Below are 21,261 nucleotides of genomic sequence, written 5' to 3' on the forward strand. Positions count from 1 at the left end.
AATAATACATTAGCAAGTCAATTGAGTATGAATAAGCAGGAGAATAAGTAAATAAATAACTTTTACATGCAAGTGGACAACCAATAAAATAAGCTTATCTTATAATGACTCGTATAAAATAAAATATTATGTTAATATTAATTTATAGAGGACCAAGCAACAGTTCATGTCTCCGGTAACGCATGACTTAAATCCTCCACCGACAGAGATGCTTGTAATGGAATCATATCCATCTCCGAGGATGCGGTCCACCTAGAGAGATCAAACAACGCCCCTTGTTCCGACGACAAATGATGATGAGCATAAATTTCCTTTCTTAATTTGTAAAGGCCCTGCATTTCAAGACATTAAATGCCCCAAGCCATTAATTACATCTTATATACGAAAAAAAAAAAATAGTTAAAAGGAATAACCAAGGTATGTCCTACATGTAGCGATATGTATATGAGCATATTCTACTACTGACCTTAAAGATTGAATAAGCTTGCACAAGATTCATGTGCATGTAGATGCACTCTTGAGGACAGATAAAGGTGGAGAATATTATAACTCAATAGAGTCAGTAATGCGAACTAAGAAAAGAACATGGTCTTCAGCAGGGCACAACAGGACTCAAAGAAGAACACAAAGTTGTTCGTTTGCACGCATGCATGGATCATTGGAGTGAAGGATGATTACCAGCACAACTGAGTTGGATGTGACTCCTCCGAGTCGACTCGGCCTCAATCGAATCAAGTTCAGCCTCCACATTGAAAATATGGGCAACTCGGCTTGATTTAGCTAGGTCACCTCCGGGCTTGGCCAAGTCCAGACTGACTCAAGACCAGTCGAATCGTTTGAGTCGCAAAGTCGTAAACCACAATGACAATGCTGGGCCGCTCCACATGTGGACATATGCCGACATGATCCGGCGATTCGTAAGGCCAGATATGTATTTTATGTGCCCGGATCATTAGTTGGGATACAATCCAATTCTGGTCATCATGTTGGCCACTCGTAGGCGTGGCAATGGGTAGGTTTGGGTTGAGTTGGGGTTAGCCCAAGTCCAAACCATTTACTAAATGGGTCAAGAATTCTTGCCCGAACCTGAACCATGACTGATTACCTTCTAACCTAACCCAACCCATTTAAAATTCATCAAGCCGGACTTGACTCACGTAATTGTAAATAGATCAAGCCAGTCAGACCTGACCCTACCCATATTTAAGAATGAAATATGACACTAAGGTTCTACACAACCTAACTCAATCATCGGTACGTACATACATATAAAATTCATCAATATTTGTCTTCTTCAGTTTGTTTCGGGTTTTGGGTTGTGTCAAATCAGGTCATCTAGCCTGACCCCATTGATAACTCGCATATGGAGTTCAACCCAAGCCCGATTTATTTACTTAAATGGGTGGCATTTCTAGTCCGAGCCCGACCAACTACCCATTTAGCTTGGCCAGAACCTATCTCACAAGCAAGTCAGGCTAGTTGACCCATGGGCTGACCCAACCCATTGCCACACCTTAGTCACATGCTGAATTGAAATTGAACTATTAATCTTCTTTTAAGTTATAAATTCCCTAGGATATGAGGAGATAGACCTTCTGGCGGGTAGTGCCTATGTGATCACAGTATATATAAATAGAAATCATTCATGATCAATGACCCTTCATAGGTGCAAATGTGCCGATCCCTTACGATTTTGTTTGGTTGCCACTTACAAATGATATAATCTTATTTTAATTAATTGTAATTTGTATTAAAATCATAGTATATATAAATAGAAATCCACACACACTAGTTTTATGTACAACTTGCATTTGGGCCCACCATGGAGATGGGATGCCCCAAAATCAGGTATATCTAACCATTAGATGCTCACCACATGAATGTGGAGTTTTTTGGGTGATTGTTCATGGTTTTATATAGTACTCCCACTTGATATTTGGATCCACTTAAATTTTGGACTGACCCATTTTCATGGTGGGACAACCTTGTTGAACCGTTGAGATGTCAAATAAAGACCATGGTGAGCCCCACATGCCAACTAATCGGACATAAAACTAGTTATGTCTGAGCATATCTCCTGTATAAATAATAATGGATTATCAAAATTACCTTCAATCCTTACTAAAAATATTCAATACATAATTACTATTAATTAAAATAAGATAATTTATTTTTAAGTGACACCCAAATGGTCTAGAAATGAAATTTGTACATGCACATCTATACACTCAATAGGTGTTTAACCCATGCCACATGTGTGTGTCATCCAACCGTTACTATTAACGGGCCATACCGCATACATTGCGATGGCTCGAAAAAAATACAATGGTTTGCTCATCAATTGGGAGACATGTATAATGAATGTGGATTATCGGACAATTTTTAACTGTCCATTTTTGTCTCTTACATTTGTCTCACCTGATGAGCACGTAACCATGACCTTGACATAGAACATGCATGCCTAAAGTTCTATACCAATGAACCGCCTAGATATTGCTTGCATGTGGGATATTGGAACGTGTGGAGCAATGGCATTTCTGGAGGGCGGGTCTAACGTTACTCTTTATAGTTTAAGCATACATGGTTACATTTTTCTAATCACACCGAGTATTGTTGGTTGTATAAGATTAGTATTGGTCGGTGTAAGAATATTTTCTTTAATGTTAAAGGGTTCTTTTCAAAGAATCCTCTCATATGAAGATATTTTTACGGTTATTAAGATCATGGGGACCATCCATGTTTAAAAGAAAAGAGTAGAATGATAAAAGAGTTGAAATATATGCCATATCTCCAGTTATGATTAACTTTTGATATGGATTTTCTAATTATACATGATACTTTGGGATTGTGTTGCTTGTTGGCTTGATTGTATGTGATCTTAGTAAAAAAATCAAGGACCGAATTCTTAGTAGGAGGAGATGATATAGGACCCCAGTCCTTAGTATCACCTCATATTCACACATGTGTGCCAACTAGCCCGACCTGTCAATAGTAGAACCCAAGCGTATAAAATGGGCGCCTAGAAGGTCGATGCCCGTTAGACCCGAAACCCTCACCATGTCGACCGTGCCATTGTCCCCATTGCAGCGGTATACTCTGTAAGTCAATTCGACACCCAGAAAGTAGGCCATGATGCGCAGAGAACCCGAATCCGCGTTGTGCGTGCAGCAAACACCCTTTTAGGCTAGGCCCATGTGGTCGTCTACAAGTCTTAAAGCCCACCCCACATAAGGCATCTACAAAAAGGCCAAAACAAGACACTAGCACATGTAAGGATAAAAGCCACCCCCATGCTCTCATAACTCATTATTACATATACTCGTGCCTCTTGTTATATCATCCATCTATGCATCGAATGCATATTACACCCTTTTAGGCTAGGCCCATGTGGTCGTCTACAAGACTTCATCCATCCACATCATCATGCTGCTTCACTCCCACATCTTTTTACCCTACTGCATGTAAGGGAAAGTGCCATAATGCTCCGATATCAGGCCTGTCACACCCCAAAACCAACTGTCAGTCTCTTTAACTTTCCGAGCGTCAGTCAATCACAAGTTGCTCCAGCTACTTCACCATGCACCAGACTTGGCGAACAAGCTTACCAAATTTCCAAACTCCAAATTTGGTTTAGTGAAGGAAATTTTTTAAGCGAGCCATATTTATAGTGAAAATATAAAAAGAGCAAACGATGCTTCCAATTAGGAAAGGTCGTCAAAATTATATTCATACCTCATCCAAAATATCATTCAAAATACATAACAATTATATGCCCAAAATTCAAAAAGAGAAAGAAGCCATAATAAGAGCATCCGTCAATGTTTATAGGCACCTCGAGCATGGTAATGTCCTAAAAGCATATACAAAAACATGGGTGTGAGCACACAAGCTTGTGGATCATATAGCGTAACGGAAGGTGAGCACAACTTATCATGGATATTCCTCAATTACGAGAGATATCACAAACATAGGCATTATAACTACCGCTAAGCATGTCATCACAAGCATAATATCATAATGTTATAATGAATGCTTGAAGTGTAGTATCACGGGCCAGTAGGGACTTCGCACCAAGGGTCGCAACCCACATTAATCTCATGCCTATTGGAGATTGTGGCCTACAAATATGTGCACGTAGAATATATTTATGCATTTACAATCCTGAATACATGAATACCATACATATATGTCGCATTTACAATACCCACATTTGTATGCCGTTTATGTATCATAATAGCCAAAACCATATTCGTAATTAAATCAAAACTCCAACGATATTTTCTCACAATGCCCATATATACTTGTCTTCCACACAAAGGATCGGGCCTAAGCTCCCACATGACGGTGTGGATGATATTATTTTTCCAACAAGAGTTGGAAAAAGTCTTGCAGCTCGTGTAGTGCTAATTCATCCACTGTTCTCTTGTATGTAAGCCGAAGCAGCCCGTTAACGCCATTCTGAAAACATTGTTGTTCATGCTTTCGGTGTTCATGCCGTAAACTCTCATATACTCGCTTTGTTCATGCATTGTTTGTTGTTCATAACCAGCTTTTTCATCTTTTCGATATCGGTTGTGGACTACAGATATTCTCTGATCCTGTATGCTTTCTCTATCGTGTATACTTTCGATATATAATTGATCCATTAGTGCTCTCATGCTTTCTTTCTCCGTGCCACGGCTCGATATTGATGATCCGTTAATCATGTGATATGGACTCTGCCGTTAACGGCTTTTCATATCATGCTCATTACACCCATTCCCATCCGACACACAGCAGTGGACGCATCACCAGTGCATCTGTAGAAGCACCCACGTCCCCACTTTTCTATCTCATCACCTTCGACTAAAGTGTCAGATGTCTCAACGCTAATGGTTATAATCCTGGTACAAAAGAGTCTTTAAACGACTCATATGATTCTAAAAGAGAATTCAACAAAATACATGTCTGATCTTCATCTTATCATGTACATCCAACAATTTACAAATGCAGGCCTCAACGTCAGCCCCTTTCATCATCTTCAAATTGAACGACTGTATCAATTATATCTTTAAATACAAGGGATTTTTAAGAAACTTCTTCGCATAGATGTTCTCTAGTCTTGCTCTAATTTTACTCATGAATGTAATAACTTATTCTATTCTTCTTCTTTTATAGATTCCGATCCCTTTTTTAAGGAGTGCATATCATTGATGAAATAGAATACTTTCTACATTGAACTTTTGTTAGATGCCATTGATACTTTCAGATTCGATCTCCGATACTACTTGTAAGGACTCGCAAGCACGTAGAGTAAAATCATCAAGTAAAGTAATCACAATCGTACAAGCAAACCCGAACAAATAAACAATTCAAATTTTATATGGAAAAATACTTACGGAAAAAAATCACAGAACAAAGCGACAAGTAACACACCATGAAAGTAAAATTACAAGAGATAGCAAATCTCGCCGATTCAAATAACTCTCAGATCTCTTTTAAAACCTTAGTTATGCCATTGAATCCCTTTAGAACAAATCGCGCAGTTATGCGCACGCTCAATTGGGACCTTCGATGATATCGATGTACATCGAAGACCCATCGAGTAGCAACATCTAAAATTGTTCAGTAATCAACTATGATTTTTTTAGATTTTCATGATGGGATCGAGCTTCTGTCGATGGCATTGACATCTGTTAAATGGGATCAAGTGATCTGTCGATGACATCAATAAACTCTGTTATAGACATATTTAAGACTGACAACAAAAATTATCCTAAATAAATATCACGAAGATCAATCACTACAAGAAAAGGGGGCTTTAGCCTCGGTTCAAAACTGTGGCTAAAAAGCCTTTACCCTTAGTTTTGCCTCAGTTATCCAAACCGATGTTGAAACCCCCGTGGCTAAAGGCTTTAGCCTCAGTTTTAGCAACCGAGGCTAAAATGACTTTTATAGCCTCAGTTCTTCAACCGAAGCTAAAAGAACCTTTTTAGCTTCAGTTTTCTCGAAATGAGGCTAAATCAAAATTTTAGCCTCCATTGTTTCCAACTGAGACCAAATCCAAATTTAGCCTCAATTGCCTCCAACCGAAGCTAAAACTATTTTTAACCTCGGTTCTCAACAATCAAGGCTAAAACCTTTAGCTATAAGAGTTGTAGTATCTATTTAAATAACTAAGGCAACACCGAGACTAAAGATGGATTTAGCTACAGGAGTTGTAGTATCTGTTTAAATAACTAAGGCTAAATTCGGTTTTTGACCTCATTTCTCTATCGACCAAAGCTAACAATATCATAATTAACAAATGATTGAACTTGTGCATATTTCATCCATTTAACATCATCAAGACAACAATCAGCACAATATCAACAAAACAATTAATGGTCTATTTAAAGTTTTCAAAACAAACTACAAATGTCTTCCTTTCCTAGCCTTCCACATGAACTGTTTCAGTAAGGTCTCAGATGTCTTCCTTTCCTAGCCACATCTTCTGGCAGATGTCTACAACACAGCCATGATCACATGCCCCAGATGTCTTCCTTTCCTAGCCACATCTTCTGGCAGATGTCTACAACACAGCCATGATCACATGCCCCAGATGTCTTCCTTTCCTAGCCACATCTTCTGGCAGATGTCTACAACACAGCCATGATCACATGTCCACTATGTGTGATGTAAAAGCGACCGGGGCGCAATCCATTCTGATCCAATCTCACTCCAAGATAGTGGCAATCAATAACTGCATTTATACAATAAATATAAGTTCAAAATACTCATGTCACATGCAGAATCATTAAAGCATGAAGCAGTTCCAGCACAAACTTCACATGATATAAGTCAGGTCCATCCCATGGCTCCATAAGAGCTGAAAAATATTCGTACAAGGCCTTTCTATCACAATTTAAGAGATCTGTCAAGGTTGCAACTTACAAATTGAAGGCCACTAAAAACATGATAGAAGTCCTTTGAAGTTGTAATGTCAATGAACCCTGTCCTTGGAACTGCACTCCATTTGCTACAGCATCTACCCAATGCAGCACTAGTAAAAGCAAGAGTGTACTCTAGCACACTTCCTGTATGCATGTTGGTTTTCTACAACAGATCTGCAACAGAAAAGGAAACATACATTAGTTTCATGACTAAAGACTAAAGGAAATATATACTGCTCAACATTTGTTGTTCAATAGGCAACTCTACAAGTGGGCCCGCCCAACACCTTTCTTGAATCCCAACCATTCATCTGGTGAGCCTAAATAGGTCATGCCCCAAAAAAACTCCCTTATCAGAAAGTCACCATGCATTGTTAGATTTCATTTTTCTCATAAAATTCAAATTATTGACTATACTGTCTATTTCCAGATCACCAACCGGACGGTTAATATCATCTATCCAATGGAAGATATTTTTGTAGCACGATGAATAGGAGGGATCATCAAATTGTAGGCCCGCCCAGCTAGTTGTCAGGCCCAACAAAACCATGGAAAGTCGCCTGAGAGAAATCATTCAAAATGCATCAATTTCATACTAAAAATCAAGAAACAGAATCACGCATGCTTTTTTAGCACAGCCAGCAACAACAGAAGCCAGGTGCACTCTTCCGGTGGTGATCTGACTGTTCATCCAGTAAGCCACATCGCGGATGGACCCCACAACCATCATCCCCTCTATCAGATGGATGATCTGTGCTGCAAATGAATAGTTTCTGCAATGGAAAGCAATACTCCAACTTTGCAGCAGGGATTTTCCGATGAGGGAGATTCTCAAGACACCGCCTGTCCACTAATTCCATGATCAGGTCCACCCATGAACGATCCCGAATGCTAGAAAGTGGACCCCCCGCCAGCAGTAAATTTGCAATTCAAGAAAGGAGAAAAGGAAAACAGAGAATGAAATTCCTTACATCCAATTGCCGCACCTTCCCCAATTGCTACTTTGGCCTCCGAGCTGGCTTCGATCCTGTCATCGCGTAGAAATCCTCCTCCATCACCTACAAGCCAGAGCATGTATTATTCAGTGTAATTTCAAATCATAGCTTGAGAACAAAATGAGAAGAACTAAGTCATTTGATATATCCAAAAGGATCCCATTTCTCAAGAATAGTAAAAAAAGCGTACCACAACATAATCATATAAAAAATTCAGCAATTTCCACTGTCCTCTTGTTCAGCTAAACCTTCCCTTTGACAAGAAGAGAGAGAGAGAGAGAGAGAGAGAGAGAGAGAGAGAGAGAGAGCAGCCCGACTGGTAAAAGTCAAATTTAAATAATCCATTCAAAATAAAAAAACATAGAAACCCACTTCCCCGAATCTTTCTTCCAACAGGAGGCTGATTTCAGCGCTTCCTTGAAACAATCTCATTGTTTATCATCTCAATCTGTCAAACTCACCAATCTCATTGTTTAACAAACAACACTTAACGTTGAGCGCTTTCTGGATTCCGCATTAAGTAAAAATTTTCACTGTTAACAAAACAGGCCCTAATACAATCAGTGGAAACTAGTAAATGTTCAAGACAAAATCAATCACAAAGAACAAACAGAGTAATAGGTTAAGAAAATAAAAAATAAAAAAGTTAAGACTATTACATGATTAATGTTTGATCACAAATGCACACAATGAAAAGATTGATCTTACTAGAGTTTCAACTTACTGACACTTAGTCATTTATGGCATGAAATGGAACATGTGGTAAATCTCATGCCGCAAGGACCACTGTACTGTATACATGTGGAAAATTGTGGATGAGATCTGAACTGTTCGCTCAGCTATTGTGGTAGTGAATGGGGCAAAGACCAAAAATCACAATGATTGGAGGATATAAAACAACTAACTTCAGGATATCCATGATATGGATATGAGTATGGAGGTACTTAGCCATTGACTCGATTACAACAATCTCTTGGTTGTCCATTGCTTTTGTATGTGTTGCCCACCCAATGAATTGACCAGCCTGAATTTTAGGGAAGGATATGTACATGGTGGTGCCCACCTCTTGTACAGCTTGGATGCCACAAAAAAAGTGCAAAGTTGGCATTTCGTTCACATGTAGAGTTGCATGACCATGCCCACGAAAAGTTAATAGCATGCAGAGTATATGCTTACCATCAAGTGTTTCCATTACTGTCAATTGTCGTCAATGTATCCGATGAGCCACAATCCCCAATGCAGCAAATCAACAAACCTGAGAATAGAAGGGAAAAAAAAAAAAAAGGAAAAATCAACAAAATTGGAGTTTGACATTTGAACCAAAATAAGCTATCTATTAATAAATCAACAACTGCTCAAACTAGTTTGACATTTGAAGCAAAATAAGCATCCACATAGAAGTTTATGAGTCATCACAAGTTTCCCAACTTACCAGTACCTAAATATCATTTCCTGTCGATTGAACCAATCCACTATTCAATTCACTTGGGCATCCAAACTCACACTAGGAGTCCACATAATGCATCGCATGGACCTTCCAATTTCTCATTCAAGAATATGGAAACAACGGCACATTATACTGACAAAGGCATGCCCATAAGGGTGTGTTTGGTTGCACAAAATATCATGAAACTTCACAATTTTTGGTGTAATTTCAAATCATAGCTGAGGCGTTGTCCATACTCGAGCTTATCAATGTCGCTCGCATCTTCAGAAGCAGCAGCAGCAGAAGCCATTGCTTGGTGATCGAGTTGTTGACTTGACAGGTCCCATCGTTTATGACACCCCCAATTCTCCTAGATTGGAAGATGGAGATCCTCGCCATTTAAATTGGTTTTCTTTCAGTTGGATTTGGAATGTTGACACTATTTTATCTTAACCGCCCATTTTTATGCAACCAATCATATGGGGTTTTTGGACTTATGGGGCCACATCAGATCAACAGTCTGGATCACCAAACCACAGGCACCACATGCATAAAGTTGGGAGCCTCAGCAAACTGTAGATTTGTTGAGACTCATAAACTAGTACTTTTTTTAGAAGAGCTCATCAATTAATATTTAATACTCAATGGTTACTTTGTTTGAGTAGTGAGGGAAGCAATTGCAATCTGATCATGCCTCCTTTATTTGGCTAATTATTGCAATTAATTCAATGGTGTATCCAAATGCAACCTTAACTAACAGAATTTTAAAGGTCATAGCAGCAGATATGGGGCCCAGTTCCTTCTTTGTCAGCTCAAGTTATTGCAATGCAATTATATATATATATATATATATATATAGCCATTTCTCAGACGAACATCATACATGTTCTACTATGAAATGGTTGGTTTTTCTGAGCAATAACAGTCTCTGGAGAATTAAGTTTACAATGTTATGATAGTAAGAAATGCACATCGTTATGTAAGGTTATATGATGACAAAACAATGGGTGGGCCATAACTATCAAATCTTATTGATGTTAAGTGAGACCATTAACAAAGTGGGATGTATTATCTGCGAACATGGGCTGCGGCAGATGCAATAAAATTCAATGTGGATACCTCTATTCTCAAGGAAAAGGCTAAGGCAATGGATGATGATCTTGAAGCCAAAAGGGCCCTGGTGGTTTGCTCCTTGGAAAATTGAGAAGAATGTATGGCCTGTGGAAGTTAAATAATATTTCTCTGAGTAATATTTATAATATTGTCCATTATGAATGCAATCTTTATGCTGAGGCTGATGGCAATAATTGTGAAAAGTCCATTATGGTGGGAAGTGGGTTTGGTTGAATACTGCATGCGAAAGATCTTGCAGAGGATTTGTACAAATGAGCACTGTTTGCAGTGTGGGCAGATTTGGTTGATCAAATGCGAAGGCTGCTTCAATTTATCATAACTTTCTTGTAAATTTATTTCAATATTATAGCACTATAACAAGTATTGCTCTTTTATGCAAAACCAAAAAAATAATAATAATAATACAATCAAAGTAAAACAAAAAGTAATAAAAAAGAGGGGTGAAAAGGAAAAACAGAGATACCTGATGGGTTAACAGGTTGTTGCGGATAGAGAGATCCCAAAGCAACCATGAGAGAGAAAGAGGGGAGAGAGGCGCAGAGAGAGAGAGAGGGAGAGAGTCAGCGGCAAGGAGAGGAAAAGTCCGAATGATATGAGATTTTTTTTATTTTTTATTTTTTAATTTATTTATTTTTTGCGTTTATAGCGATCCTTTGCCGGCACCTGGTTTAAGTTAGCGCCGGCAAAGGGTTCACCCGACCATCGGCTTTGCCCTGCTTTCTTGTAGTGGCATTTTGGTTTTCTACGACAGATCTGCAACAGAAAAGGAAACATACATTAGTTTCATGACTAAAGAACTAAGGCTAGGCAACCCAAACTCAATGAAAGACTAGCACATCTAAGACAATAATTTTATCTGGAAAAAAAGTAATTAGTGAAGAATTAGGTTTACAAACATATTTAAATCATATTGAAGAAATTGAAGAAAGCTTGCACAAAGCTTAGAGATCTTGGTCAACCTAAAATTGAAGTAGATCCAAAACTTAAGTAGGCCAAACGGTAGGAAAAAAAAAAAAAGGGTAGACAAATGCTTAACATTGAAATCTCCCTAGGTCCACTGTTATTTTCATATGCCATCCAAACCTTCATAGGGTCCTTTTTATTGGATGGGGATTTTGCACATATCAGCCACGCTATCACATGCAGTAGTGTGTACCACTTAACATACGGATGCAAGCTTCTGCAGCTTTTGTTACTGCTGGTGCCCTAGGGATGGCAATTGGTCCTGCACTTGGCAGTTTTCTTCAAACTAATTTTAAGTTTTTCATAATCACAATCAATGCAGACACTTTACCAGGTTGGGTTATGGCTGTGGCATGGTTCACCTATTTAATTTGGTTTGTACTGGGTGAAACAGAGGACGACCAGCATGATGGTCTAAGCCAATCACTCATCCCATCTCTATACAAATTTTCCCTGACCTTACCATTTCTCACTCTTTCCTTGGCTAAAAGACCTCATCCTTGGTTTTGACATTCTTCACCGAATCAAAGGTGTTCAGTGGTTACCAAATGGTCTTGAATATAAGTCTTCATTTTTACCTTGGTCCCACATTCCAAACCTCCATCTGGCACAACCCATTGCAAATATAAAAGCCCTCCTTGTTGACCAATGTTGTGCTGCCTCCCATTCAGAATTTGCACAGAAACACCCTTCTCCCTTGTGGACCCGTCCCTAAATTCTTTGTCCACCTTCCTTTTAAAGAAGAAGTCACTGTGACTCCCACAAAAGCCAGTCACCCTGGGATGAATCCTGATCATTCGTTAAACAATGTTGTGCTGCCTCCCATTCAGAATTTGCAAAGAAACACCCTTCTCCCTTGTGGACCCGTCCTGAATTCTTTGTCCACCTTCCTTTTAAAGTGTCACCCTCTCCTCGTTACCCATTCCTGACACCCATCTCCTTTTGCTTCCTGTACTATCTTGTACAAAGTTGGACAATCATGTTCATCTTCAGTGTGGCTCGCATCGCATGGGACAGATCTTCCGGAACCAATCAGCTGACTCAGACCAACAAGAACCTGTTCAAGTTCTTTGAGAAATTTCATCTGATTCATGTCTGGCACTCACAGCTCCATCATCATAGTGATTTTGTTGAGATCACATTCAAGAATCCCAAAGAACTCATGCCAGCCCTGGACAACACATTCTACTACATCCCCTTTGTTTCTGATCGTGTGGTTATCCGTGGATACAGAAACTTCAATCTGGCACATCATTGGCACTATTATGATAGGTCGTGGCACCTGGATTCTGCATTTCTGCTTTCATCCATACATAGATGTCCATCAGGCGCGTCTGCCATTCGTGAGGTGGAATATCGTCAAGTGTGAAGAACTTCTTCTTGTCATTTTCATGAATGACCACTCCGGGAAACTGTCGGGGAGGTTCTCTATCATCATCGAGGTCACTGATTGCCTCATCAATATGCGGATCCGGAGGTGGAGCCAGAGGCTGGGGAGTACCCTGTGGTTGCTGCATGAATGAATCTTGGATGTCTAGATCTGCATCAGAATCATCCGAGACATCTGAAGAAGCTGGAGAAGCAGGCAGCAATGCCTATGCCTTGAGAAAAGAGGCAATTGAATTCAGCGGTTCTGAAGTCATGAACTAAGCAGCTGGGATGGAGGAAGCCAATCATGTCAAGGGTAAAAGGATTATCATCCTCAATAGGCTGTTTGCCCTTAGAGGAAGAGGGATGGATGGGTGTTGGATCTGGGCCGGCTGTGGCGGGATAGGTGAGGGAGCAGGCCGAAAAGATTGTGATGTGGACAAAGAGGACCTGGGTATTTTGGGTGGAGCCAGTTGATGGGTATAAGTTGGTAAAATGGGAGGCGAGGCCCATGGAACAGATGAAACTAGTACCCAAGGTAATTGTGGTGGTTTGGGTAAAAGAGGAGGGGCAAATGGTTGTGAGGGACGGTCTCCAGAGAGAAAAGACGGTCTTGTCTGCGGAATGGACTGGCTAATTGAATGGAGCTGAGTTTGGAGAAACTTTCTTTCTTTCTCCTTCTCAAAAAGATCAGAAGGATTACGAACTATAATGGCTAGTTTGTAGAGCTCCTTTTTAACAGCAGCAAGACGAGCTTCGACAACCTGGACAAGGGAAGATTCCTTTTGAGTCTTTTGGGCAAGGTGCTTCCGATTGTCAAGAATCTGCTAAAGAGCACGATTTTGTTGGAGTACATTCTCTACTTGCCAATTTAAGGCCGCTTCAGCGGCTGAGATTCATCGCTGAGAACCATCATGATTAAGACCCGGAGGGTCTTTGATCTTCCACACATGTCGGGTTCATTCTGCTAGGTAGTCAAAGTCGGCAGCAACAGGAAATTTCGGATTTTCCGTTAGCTCATATGCATAGACCATAGGGAGTGATGGAACTGGAGAAATCACCGGAGGTTCATACTAAGAACAGTTGAGGTGGGCTAAGGCTTTTTGGTAGTAAGGCATAAGAGGTGGCTTTGGCTGGGTGGGTTGTGGTATTGATGGTGGCGGTTGTGGCTTTGGTGGTGGAGGCTTAAGAGGTCGTCACAAACGATGCTGCCACCTTTGTGCGCAACAAGGACAAGACTGTCCAAACAAGGTTTGAGACAAGTTCCCAAGCCACATCTTGGCAATGGTCTGAGCCAATCACTCATCCCATCTTGAACAAGGGGATGAGTGATTCTGCACCCGGAAGGCAATTTGGTAGTGGAGGCTGGCTGCAAGAACTTGCTTAGATGACGTCAGAACATCCGGAAACTGGAGGAGGTGTTCAGCAATATGAGGTTGTGGTGTATAACGGCCATGTCTAATTTCCATGCCTAGGAAATCGATGTTGGTCTGAGCCAACTGCATCTTCTTTTCTGAGAGCATGATGTTGTTTTCCACACAGAGAGCATGAAAATGCTGGAGAAGATCGCTATGAGTCTTCTCATCTAGAGAATACAGCAACAGATCGTCAATGTCCACCAAACAATGGTGTAAGAGTGGTTTAAATATCCAGACCATCGCCTTCTGAAAAAGGGATAGAGCAGTTTTCAAACCTCCATCTGGCTTTTATATTTGCAATGGGTTGTGCCAGATGGAGGTTTGGAATGTGGGACCAAGGTAAAAATGAAGGCTTATATTCAAGACCATTTGGTAACCACTGAAGACCTTTGATTCGGTGAAGAATGTCAAAACCAAGGATGAGGTCTTTTCCAGACAAAGAGGAGCCAAGGAAAGAGTGAGAAATGGTAAGGTCAGGGAAATTTTGTATAGAGATGGGATGAGTGATTTTATCAACATGAAAGACCTTGCCATTTGCGGTTCTGAAGAATTGGGAATGTGGGTGCCAGACACTTTCTGGTAGAATGGTCGGATTCAAGATGGAGATGGCAGCACCGGTGTTAGTGAGGGCAATGACCGGGATAGGTAGCGAAGAAGGATGGCAGATAAGTTCAACTCGAACAAGGGGAGTTGGACTAACTACGATCGAGGGCAGAGTAACAGCCTCAAAAATGTTGTCGACAACGTCCACATCTGGAACATCATGGTCGTCCTCTGATTCAGAAGTGTAATCAGAGTGATTGCTGTTCTCCTCCTGAGCAACATATGTAATTGCTTTGATGGCTAGAATAGCTGAGGGATCATATTCGTCACACGGAGAATAGAGTGACTCAAGATCATCATCTTTATGAGGAAGGAGAGCAAATGCCTTCTCGATCTGCTTGGCATATCTGGGCTTGTGTCCCTGAGGGTATTGTTTAGCAAAATGACCCTTTTTATGGTAGAGAATAGAGTGACTCAAGATCATCATCTTTATGAGGAAGGAAAGCAAATGCCTTCTCGATCTGCTTGGCATATCTGGGCTTGTGTCCCTGAGGGTATTGTTTAGCAAAATGACCCTTTTTGTGGCAGAGATAACATCTGTCGGAAGTCTTGCGACGGAAAAGTTTCTTCTTCAAAAAGCGCCATTTTCGTATCCTTTTAAACATGCGATGTGGACGTGAATCTTCGTGCTTGAAATAGCGTTTCTTGGAGAAGTGATGTTTCTTCTTTTTGAAAGAACAGTCTCGGGATTTCTTATCTTTGCATTGGATCGTGAGGAAGGGCTTGTCACAAGCCGAACCTAAACGAGTATTCATTTTCTCTGCACGCTTCAAGAATTTGTGCTGATTGCACAACTTTTGGACTACAAGTAGCGACGTCTGGTGCATCTGACCCAGTGTAACAGTCTGCAGATGTAGATTCTTTTGTTCGTGAAGCTTTGTTGTTTCATCCCCAAGAGGATCAGGGAGAGAATAGAGAGAGACCTGTTTGAGGTTAATATCATCTTTTCCACCGATAATATAAAACCTTTTTGACATCTTTGCATAATGTCTATCGAGATCAACTTTCTCAAACGAGCAGACTTTCATCTGAAGATATTCTTCTCTGGCAATGTTAATGTGAGAAGCCGCTTCACCAATAAATTCGAGATATATGAATGCAATGAAGGTATCGATGTTCTCTTCTTGTAATAACTGCAACTGACGATAATCTGCGAGAACGTCCCACCATTCTCGTAGCATTCCACTGAACCGGGCAATGACCTTTTCACACGATCGTCGGGCCGTGGCACCTGGATTCTGCATTTCTGCTTTCATCCATGCATAGATGTCCATCAGGCACGTCTGCCATACGTGAGGTGGAATATCGTCAAGTGTGAAGAGCTTCTTGTTGTCATTTTCAGGAATGACCACTCTGGGAAACTGCCGGGGAGGTTCTCTATCATCTTCGAGGTCACTGATTGCCTCGTCAATATGCGGATCCGAAGGTGGAGCCGGAGGCTGGGGAGTACCCTGTGGTTGCTGCATGAATGAATCTTGGATGTCTAGATCTGCATCAGAATCATCTGAAGAAGCTAGAGAAGCAGGCAGCAGTGCCTATGCCTTGAGAAAAGAGGCAATTGGATTCGGCGGTTTTGAAGTCATGAACTCAGCGAAAAGATTGTGATGTGGACAAAGAGGACCTGGGTATTTTGGGTGGAGCCAGTTGATGGGTATAAGTTGGTAAAATGGGAGGCGAGGCCCATGGAACAGATGGAACTGGTACACAAGGTAATTGTGGTGGTTTGGGTAAAGGAGGGGCAAATGGTAGTGAGGGATGATCTCCAAAGAGAAAAGACGGTCTTGTCTGTGGAATGGGTTGGCTGATTGAATGGAGCTGAGTTTGGAGAAACTTTTTCTTTCTCCTTCTGAAAAAAAGCAGAAAGATCACGAACTGTAATGGCTAGTTCGTAGAGCTCCTTTTCAACAGCAGCAAGACAGGCTTCGATAACCTAGACAAGAGAAGATTCCTTTTGAGTCTTTTGGGCAAGGTGCTTCTGATTGTCAAGAATCTCCTAAAGAGCACGATTCTGCTGGAGTGCATTCTCTGCTTGCCAATTTAAGGCCGCTTCATCGGCTGAGACTCGTCGTTGAGAACCATCATGATTAAGACCTGGAGGGTCTTTGATCTTTCACACATGTCAGGTTCATTCAGCTGGGTAGTCAAAGTCGGCAGCAACAAGAAATTTCGGATTTTCCGTTGGCTCATATGCATAGACCATAGGGAGTGAGGAAACTAGAGAAATCACCGGTGGCTCATACTAAGAACAGTTGAGATGGGCTAAGGCTTTTTTGGCAGTAGGGCATAAGAGGTGGCTTTGGCGGTGTGGGTTGTGGTATTGATGGTGGCGGTTGTGGCTTTGGTGGTGGAGGCTTAGGAGGTGCAGGCTTGCATGTAGGAGGGATGGACAATGGCTTTTTCTTGGGATAAAGGACGTAATAGTCAAACTTTCCAGAAGATTCGCCAAGGAGGCCAACCTCTGAATCTCCTGCTTCATAACGGCGTTTCAACTGTGCTTGGAAAGATTTGGACGTATTTGGCTTATCCTCAAAGGGGTAAAGACAATCGTCACACGAGCACACATCCCAGAAGATGTGGAGATTGTTGCGTTGTCGCCAAGCAGTATAGCGGGTACCACTTGGATCTGGGCCTGTCGGAGCAGGCTCAGCAACAAATTTTCCATCTATCATCTGACCAGAGACCAAAAGTGCTTCAGAAAAGCAATTGATCTCAAGAAGAGGTGGAGAAGACTGATGTGGCTTAGGAACTTGTCTCAAACCTTGTTTGGACAATCTTGTCCTTGTTGCGCACAAAGGTGGCAGCATCGTTTGTGACGACCTGCGAGGCCTCAACATGGCGTTCGTAGTTGGTGACCCAATAAGAAGGATTTCCTTCAGCTGGTCCTATGTAAGTTGTCGAGGGACAAACATACACGTAGGGGTCATGTTCTGGTCGACAGAGATCAATAGGGCATCCTGGTGTACCAAATATTAAGAACGTATTGGCTACCGGGGGGGGACCAAACGCCTATCTGCGGCTCAACGGTCCAAACTCACCATCGTTCCTTAATATCCAGAAGGAATACTACATCCAACTTTTCAACAGTTACTGTCAAACCAAGTTTTCTATTACAGAAGATCGCACGAGGCGCAACTGTAGAGCATACTAATCATGGCGACTGTAGCTATTTACTAATAAAACAGAGAATGCACTCCAGCAGAATCGTGCTCTTCAGCAGGTTCTTGACAATCAGAAGCACCTTGCCCAAAAGACTCAAAAGGAATCTTCCCTTGTCCAGGTTGTCGAAGCCCGTCTTGCTGCTGCTGAAGAGGAGCTCTACAAACTAGCCATTACAGTTCGTGATCCTTCTGCTTTTATCCTTCTGCTCTTTTTGAGAAGGAGAAAGAAAGAAAGTTTCTCCAAACTCAACTCCATTCAATCAGCCAGCCCATTCTACAGACAAGACCGTCTTTTCTCTCTGGAGATCGTCCCTCACTACCAATTGCCCCTCCTTTGCCCAAACCCCCACAATTACCTTGGGTACCAGTTCCATCCGTTCCATGGGCTCGCCTCCCAAATGCCAATTCAGTCTGTATTATCCAAACCGACGCTGGTGATACTCAATGGGGTGTTGTTCTTCTTCAAGAACTTAACGGCACCAGACAGATTTGTGGTTATCGAAGTAGTCAATTCAAGCCTTCAGAACGACACTACCACTCTAGCTACAAAGAGATCTTGGCAGTCAAGAATGGCACTGAGAAGTTTCAGTTCCATCTCAATGGACATCATTTTATGGTTGAAATGGATATGTCAGTCTTTCCTCGCATGCTTGAATTCAAGCAGAAACAGCTTCCTCAGCCCCAGCTGTTGCGATGTCATAATTGGTTTTCTCAATGGAGCTTCAAGGTGAAAAATATCAAAGGCAAGGATAATATCCTCGCAGACTTCTTGTCCAAGCTTCCTCTCAAAGAACCTCCATCCATTCTAGAACCAATCATCCATGAAATCTCCATCCCCAAAATCTGCGAGGATTTCAACTCTCCCTCCAGAACTCCAATCTATGATCCGTACCATGTATATTGCAAACAGGCCTACCCACAATCTCAAGACTTTTCTTGAGATCCATCTTTGTCCACCTTCCTTTTAAAGCAACACCCTCTCCTCGTTACCCATTCTTGACACCCATCTCCTTCAGAGATCTGTTTTATTTGCCCAATGAAGCCTTTTGCTTCCTGTACTATCTTGTACAAAGTTGGACAGTCATGTTCATCTTCAGTGTGGCTTCACTCCATTCGTACATTGCTCACATCGAGTGGGACAGATCTCAGACCAATAAGAACCTGTTCAAGTTCCTTGAGAAATTTCATCCGATTCATGTCTGGCACTCACAGCTCCATCATCACAGTGAATTTGTTGAGATCACACTCAAGAATCCCAGAGAACTCATGCCAGCACTGGACGACACATTCTACTACATCCCCTTTGTTTCTGATCGTGTGGTTATCCGTGGATACATAAACTTCAAGCTAGATGGAACTAGGAATATCATTCACTTCTGGTAAATCATTGGCACTATTACGATGGTGCATTCCACTTGTTCAAGTGCCAAATGTGTGAACTGAACAATGTTCAAGTCGATGATATTCCCAGTTCCATCTAGCTGAACCCGATCACCACCGCCAACAGTGATCTCTGCCTAGATCACTTCATCACATATGTTGAAAGGAACATGGAACTCCTCATGGCTCCTTCTCCCAGTGACAGTGGAGAATCGTCCGATTCAGATGCTTGAAGTGTTACGAGAGCAACCAACGCATGCAAAGGTCGCTCTCGCAGTCACTCTCATGAATAGTATCCAATAGTCTCACATGTCACTTTCAAAGCCATCGTTTCCCAGGTGTCGTTGTCTCAGGCACTCTCTTAAGCCTTCTCCAGAGAGAGCTCCAAGTGTCCCCACAGGTCACCATCAAGTACTCTACGTGGATACCTTCTACATGCCTCACCCAGGCCCAAGCATTCACTTCTCCAACAGTTGTCTCTAGCAACTGCTACACAGGACTAACGTGTCCTCTGAAGAGTTCTCCGTCCCAAGCAGCAAACGTCAAGCGTCACCCTCTCCGCTCGTCCATCCCTGCAGTCGCCAACGCGTCCCACGCCTCCTGCAAAGAAGAGAGCAAACCCGAGATGATAAGAATTTTGCAAATCGAAGGACTCTCTGGCATCCGCCACAGCGTGCATTCTCCCTCTATAAATAGATGCTTTCCCTTCAGCAGCGACACAAGCCCAGATATGCCAAGCAGATCGAGAAGGCATTTGCTCTCCTTCCTCATAAAGATGATGATATTGAGTCACTTTATTCTCTGTGTGACGAATATGATCCCTCAGCTATTCTAGCCATCAGAGCAATTACATATGTTGCTCAGGAGGAGAACACCAGTCACTCTAATTATACTTCTGAATCAGAGGACGACCAACACGATGTTCCAGATGTCGACGTTGCCGACAACATTTTTGAGGCTGTTACTCTGCCCTCGATCACAACAGTTAGTCCAACTCCCCTTGTTCGAGTTGAACTTATCTGCCATCCTTCTTTGCTACCTATCCCGATCATTGCCCTCACTGACGCCTTGTCCTTCCTTTTGGTTTAGCCTTTCGAGTGGACTTTTTCTCGAGAAAGCCGAAATGCAGGTTGAACACTCTGTTACAGTTTGATATCACTTTTGATATTTTTCGTTATTGGTGTATTACTAGTGGACTCTAATAGCTAGTGGACTTAAAAAGCGAGCCATACTGGCAGCTAGCTTACTAGTACTGGTGACTGTAAGAGCTGTACTAACAGACAGAGCTAGTGAGGTCCTCCAGACCAAACGATTGTTATTGTTGTACTGTAAGAGCTGTACTGGTAGCTATTGCTGCTTGCTGTAAGAGCTAGTGTTGTACTACTGGTGACTGTACTTACACAGCTGTACTGAGTACTTACTTAACCGGGAAAAAGCAAGCATCTGATCAGATCAATCAAGAGATAGGGGTTCGGCCAACATCTTTTTCAATCAAGAGAAAAAGCAAGGACTTCACTAGCAAGTTACAATTGGCCGAGGGGACATCATGTAGCTGGGTACAAATAAGCCAGTAAAAGACAAGTAGAATCCAGTTAAAGACGAGTAGGCAGGGTACTATGAAGCCAGTGGGGTGCATAAACGGGGACAGATCACATGGTTTTGCACTGGTCAACTTTGGGCTGGAGATTGACGATTGGCTGAGGTTTGAAATGATTCATGTTACGGAACCAAGACACCGCTGGGTTAAGGGCCTCCAACACCTATAAATAGAAGCTTCTTTCAGTCTCTATTTGGCAAAGGGAGACGGGGCCGAACTTAGAAGTTGGCAAGAAAGAGCTTTGAGTAGCCATGGATATCGGTAGAAGACTTGAGAGAATTGAGCAAGAAATACGTCAGGTGGAAAAC

At 41.7% G+C, this 21,261-nt stretch overlaps 1 protein-coding gene across 15 annotated transcripts in view; it reads right to left on the reverse strand.

Annotated features, from left to right (window-relative positions):
• Positions 1-6,654: 6,654 nt before the first annotated feature.
• Positions 6,655-21,261, reverse strand: part of LOC131256043 (uncharacterized) — a 35,385-nt gene continuing 20,778 nt past the window's right edge. The window contains exons 2-6 of one of the 15 annotated variants that reach the window (XR_009176568.1): positions 10,930-11,219; positions 9,083-9,161; positions 7,898-7,969; positions 6,913-7,085; positions 6,655-6,721 (exon numbers count right to left, since the gene is read on the reverse strand). Coding sequence is in view for 3 of the 15 variants with exons in the window: in XM_058257047.1 (XP_058113030.1) it covers positions 9,153-9,161 (9 nt within the window). In the remaining 12 variants the exon portion in view is untranslated. Of the gene's footprint in view, positions 7,086-7,454; positions 7,472-7,882; positions 8,440-9,082; positions 9,162-9,338; positions 9,711-10,929; positions 11,220-21,261 lie in introns of those variants that run through there. The other 14 variants (XR_009176567.1, XR_009176563.1, XR_009176562.1 and 11 more) reach the window with 14 other exon arrangements.

Source organism: Magnolia sinica, chromosome 9 (genome assembly GCF_029962835.1).
Source record: "Magnolia sinica isolate HGM2019 chromosome 9, MsV1, whole genome shotgun sequence".
Lineage (NCBI taxonomy): Eukaryota > Viridiplantae > Streptophyta > Magnoliopsida > Magnoliales > Magnoliaceae > Magnolia > Magnolia sinica.